At 50.8% G+C, this 5,021-nt stretch overlaps 1 protein-coding gene across 1 annotated transcript; it reads right to left on the minus strand.

The window, feature by feature from the left end:
* Positions 1 to 253: 253 nt before the first annotated feature.
* Positions 254 to 4,444, minus strand: LOC125926532 (keratin, type I cuticular Ha8-like). Its single transcript, XM_049636039.1, has 7 exons — positions 3,404 to 4,444; positions 3,129 to 3,211; positions 2,181 to 2,337; positions 1,630 to 1,791; positions 1,415 to 1,540; positions 746 to 966; positions 254 to 332 (listed from the first exon to the last, which is right to left on the minus strand). The coding sequence occupies exons 1-7, from the start codon at positions 3,893 to 3,895 to the stop codon at positions 254 to 256; spliced, it is 1,320 nt and encodes a 439-aa protein (XP_049491996.1). The 5' UTR covers positions 3,896 to 4,444.
* Between the last annotated feature and the right edge of the window lie 577 nt (positions 4,445 to 5,021).

Consider the following 5,021-nt stretch of genomic DNA (forward strand, 5'->3'; position numbering starts at 1 on the left):
TAAGTGAAAGACAATGATAGCATTTGATGGGGGGGGGGGGGCGCGGATGCGGTGTGGGGACACACAGGGAGCCATGGTTTAGAAGTTTCTGTTATGCTCTGATTTAGTGAACATGCCTCCAGTGAGTTCAGTCTTCCTGGAAGGAAGGCTAATGAGCAGGTGAAGGCAATCCTAGCCTGGGTACAACCAGCCTTGACCTTCTGCACCAGCACTCAGACCTTCAGAATCACTTCTCAGCGCTGAGGCCACTTGCTTAGAGAGGGCAGGTGGCTGGGACACAGCTTGGATGAAGGACACAGGCAGCAGCCGTAGAGCAGGGATTGATGGGGAGTCTGCAGGGAGAGAGAGAGAGAGAGAAAGAGTTAGACACAGGGAGTACAAAGATGTCTCAGTGATGCACGGAAGAGGCAAGACCAAAATGGACAAAAGACAAGTCTGCCACCAAGTCACAGAGCGCAATGAAATCTGTGTGAGTAGTTCCTCTTCCAGTGCCATCTGTGTCTCTCCGTGTCCAAGAGTCCTCTAGGGGGACTTGGCTTAGGAACCAGCTATCGTTTATGTAACAGTCAATCCACAGTGCAATCCACATACACCAGGAGAGTTGAGCACATCACTAAGCCAGTGTGGACAGGGAGGCTTGCTATCCGTGCTGATATCTCCTTCCACAACCATGTCAGTTATCTGTGAGGAACTGCTTTATAGTCAGGTATGTGCCTTGGTGAGAAATTGACTCTATCACACGTACTTGCAATCCTCGCTCTCCAGAAGTTTCCGGTACGTGTTGATCTCACACTCCAGCCGGGCCTTGACATCCAGCAGCACCTGGTACTCCTGGTTCTGCCGCTCCAGGTCAGCCCGGATCTCAGACAGCTGCTCCTCCACATCACGGATCAGGATCTGCATCTGGGCCAGCTCCGTGCCAAAGCGTGCATCCGACTCACACAGGGAGTTCTGCAGACAGTCCTTCTGTAGTGGCAAATAACCGGGTAAGAGACCGAGGTGTCCCAAAATTCAGCAGTAGGAATCATGGCCAACCTCACCATGTCATAGGACATGCCCAGAACTCTGGAGAAATCGCTGCCCATATCACCACGACTTTTCACAAAATTCTACCTGGAGGAAGTGTTCATCCCAATATTCCCAGTACCTGACCAAGTAGACACCCAGTGACGTCTTGTGGAACAAGGGCCTGAACCGCCACCCTTTATTGTAAAGGAAGTGGAGTTGGCTTTTTAAAGGAACCGGTTTTGGGGATCAAACCAACCTTGATGACGAGGCATCTCCCCCAGGGAGAGAGGGACCCAGCCCCTGAGTTCTGATTGTTAGTGGGACTGATGAGTGGGACTTCTAAGACACGCTGCTGCCAGGCCATGGCCCGTGGCCCCAGCAGCACGGTGAGGGCAGAGGACCCTACCAGGCTGTGCTGGGCCTGAAGCTCCACCTCCAGGGCGTTCACCGTGCGCCTCAACTCCAGGATCTCCGACTGGCAGCACTGCAGCTCCTTGGAGCAGGACATGTCTTGCTTGCTGATGCTCTCGGACTGAAGCACAAGTGCACACAGACATCACATCACCTCCCTGCCCATGTGGAAGCTGGGGGGCCCTCCCTGCTCCGAGGCGGCACCCTCACCTGATCTCGGAACCACTGCTCCACGTCGTTGCGGCCAGTCTGCATCATGGCCTCGTAGTGGCACCGCATCTCGTCCAGCACCCTGCTCAGGTCCACGGTGGGCTCCGCGTCCAGCTTAATCTGGAGCTTGTCCCCTAGCTGGCCCCTCAGGATGTGGACTTCCTGTGGGCACAGAAGGACCAACACTCTGAGTGAGGAAAGGGCTTTGGACAGAGCAGATGGCACCTGAACCCCTTCTCTGATGAGCAGCATGAGGGGTGAGCCCACTTGTGCACGATGTGAAAGATCTTGTCCAGGATCCACTGGGAAGAGCCCAGTGGGTCGCCTTCCTAAATTCACAAGGCAAACCTTTAGAGACAAGGAACCACCCCCCCCACCCCCACCGCTACCTCTGCTACGTCCTACAGAGTCAGCCTGACTCCCACACCCAGATCAACCCCTCATCCTGATGCCAGCTGAGCCTGGCTTCTAATCCTACAGCCACAGGGTGGGCGGTGCTCCCTTCTCTGCTCAGTGCCCTCTCCCATGGGTCTGCAGCCCCAAGCCCAGACCTGCTCGTGGTTGCTCTTGAGGCAGAGCATCTCCTCCTTCAGGGACTCCTGCTGGGCCTCCAGGTCGGCCTTGGCCAGGCTCAGGTCATCCAGGAGCTTGTGCATCCCACACATGTCCGCCTCCACCACCTGGCGTAGGGACAGCTCACTCTCGTGCCTTCCAGGACAGGAGATGAAAGGTCAGCAGGATGACAAGGACAGCCCCTTTCAGCTGCCCCCAGTTTCCATTTCCTTCACCAACTTGGATCCTCATTTCCTTGGTTAATCAACATTCACTGTGTTGGATCCTGTACCTACAGAACTCATTGTTGGAAGAAATATCATTATGCCCACTGGATGGAACTACATGGGAAACTGTGGCTCAGAGAGAATAAATGGAGTATCCAGGATTGTATATCTTGGTTAATAGTAGATACATGGATTCACCCTAAGTCATCAAATTAACGCAGTATTCATTCTGCTATAAAGGAGTCATTTAGCTAGGAAAAAGAATAGCTTGAAAGTAAGCCTTTTGGACCTACAGTTTTCTAGTTTACCCCTTGGATTAATTATTTCAAGTGATTTTTATGCCTTTCTCATTCATTCAATTGCAACTCTTGATACCAAAAAGCTATAGTGACAATTCTTCCCACTCATAAATTTAGTGAAGAGTCAGTGAATCTGTCAATGACCAATGAACTGAAAGATTATTCTTGCAATGATTTGATTTTGTTTCTGGCTATAACACAAAACCTTCTTATCTTCTAGATGGGGAGAAAATGACATAGGACCTGACCCATCTAGATGATTCTTCCTCATTTTGTTTCAATGCTTTTGTTCACTTTCAACCATTTCTAGGTTCTAGTCAGTAACCACTTTTTAACATCTACTTTGGGCCAGTACCATGATGGGCACCTAGAAATAAAACAGAAGAGGAGTCACTCTGAGCCTTCTTCCAGCCCTACTTACTTGATTCTAAAGTCATCGGCAGCCAGCTTAGCATTGTCAATTTGAGTTACCAGCCTGGTATTCTCAGCCTTGCTGCACAGGATCTGTGGAAAACCAGGAAGACAGTTCATGCACAAAACATCATACTCTGGGCTCCAGCTCTATGGGTGACATCTATGCTCATGCTCAAGAGAACCCAAAAACACAAAGACCCTTGAGTCTTCAATGGCCCTTTGACTGCCATGCCCTTCCACCTTCCTCAGACCCAGCGTACCCCAGGCTACTTCAGACCTCACCTTCTGCTGGAGCTCCTCAATGGTCCGGAAGTACGACTGGTAGTCTGGACACACGCTGGACTCGTGGCATTTGCTCGACTCTCGGATCTTGGTCTCCAGCTCCGCGTTCTCCCGCTCCAGCTGACGCACCTTCTCCAGGTAGTTGGCCAGGCGGTCGTTCAGGAACTGCATGGTCACCTTCTCGTGCCCGTTCGGGGCGCCTTCCCCATAGTTCTCACACACTCCGATGTTGCCGGGAATGTCGCGGGTCCCTGGCAAGGGGCAAGCGGTTTGGCAGCTGTAGGGTACACAGAGGCTGGGTCGGCCCAGAGGAGTTGTCCCCACAGGCATCTTGTTGGCATGTGCCAGGGTGGCAGACAGGCACAGAGAGGCAGCCTTGGCCTCTGCCCCAGGCTGGCCCCCAACGTCAATGCAGGAACCGCAGACATTTGCAGCTTCGGGCATCTGAGTGCTGCCCAGACAGCGGGATGAGCTGATGTAGCAGGAGGTCATGGTGTGGGCTGAGGTAGCACAGGAGCTTCGGAGCAGCTGTGAAGGCCGAGCCACTGAGTGTGACAACCCCTTTCCCTGCTAGGCCTTTTATACCCCATCCCAGGTGGGTGTTGGCTCAATGCTTTGACCTCAGCGCCTTGATTTTCTACCTACTGTTGTACTGTCATCCTGTTACTCAGCTGTTGGTTTACCATTAAGAGTTCCTCGCCTCATTAAAGAAATGTTGATGAATTTGACATGCCCCTTGCTGTTTGATATCAGGTTGTCGGTTGATGAAAGATCAAAGATGTATATTTCTACTCAACAATCACCAGCAGTTAATTCAACTTCCAGATGCCCTCTTGCTGGACTGAGCCAGTCTGTCTGTGGATATAGCCACACTCAAGGATTGAATCTTTCAGTCAGTGATCTGTATGGCAGGAGGGACAGTGAATCCATCACCAGCATTTAGACTCACCCAGCGTTTCCTCTGAAGAGAAAACACCACTTTATAAAACTGGGAAGTCTACAGATATTGATTATTGTAAGGTCCCCTTTCTTCTCTCTTCTATCCTTTACACTACATACTCCTCTTGAGAAGCTTTAAAGCATCAATGCATCCCAAAACATTAGTGCTGGCTAAGTTTTGGTTGACTAGTCAGAATCAGCTTTCAGTCATTCACTTGTTGAGCATGTTTCCTGAACATTCCCTTGAACTCAGGCAGTGTGCCAATTCTTGAACATGCAGGGGTCCCTATTCCTCAGGAAAAAACAGTTCCCCAGAAATCTCAGGATATCTTTAACTTGAATGAGAACCATAGATCAATGGGGGTTAGTGAAAGACAGAGGATCCATGGTCCTGATCAAGGATGTATCTAGAGAGAAGCTACTGATAAAAATAAAAAATAAAAAATAAAATAAAATAAAAACTTTATTTGATCCAGAAAAGGGAACTGGGCCCAGAGCTCAAGGGGTATCTCAAAAGTTTAAGAACCAGGGCGTCTGGGTGGCTCAGTCAGTTAAGCAGCCGACTTCGGCTCAGGTCATGATCTCGTGGTCCATGAGTTCTAGCCCCACGTCAGGCTCTGTGCTGACAGCTCAGAGCCTGGAGCCTGCTTCAGATTCTGTGTCTCCCTCTCTCTGACCC

This window comes from Panthera uncia, chromosome E1 (genome assembly GCF_023721935.1).
Source record: "Panthera uncia isolate 11264 chromosome E1, Puncia_PCG_1.0, whole genome shotgun sequence".
In the NCBI taxonomy this organism is placed as follows: Eukaryota; Metazoa; Chordata; class Mammalia; order Carnivora; family Felidae; genus Panthera; species Panthera uncia.

Bases quoted from the DNA above. Each gene is read 5' to 3' on its own strand.
- LOC125926532 (XM_049636039.1), bottom strand. From the start codon at position 3,895: ATGACCTCCTGCTACATCAGCTCATCCCGCTGTCTGGGCAGCACTCAG. The intron at 1,792-2,180 runs GTCTGGGCTTGG...CTGTGCCCACAG, and splicing joins TCAAGAGCAACCACGAGCAG to GAAGTCCACATCCTGAGGGG. The intron at 967-1,414 runs GTAGGGTCCTCT...TTGCCACTACAG, and splicing joins TTCAGGCCCAGCACAGCCTG to AAGGACTGTCTGCAGAACTC.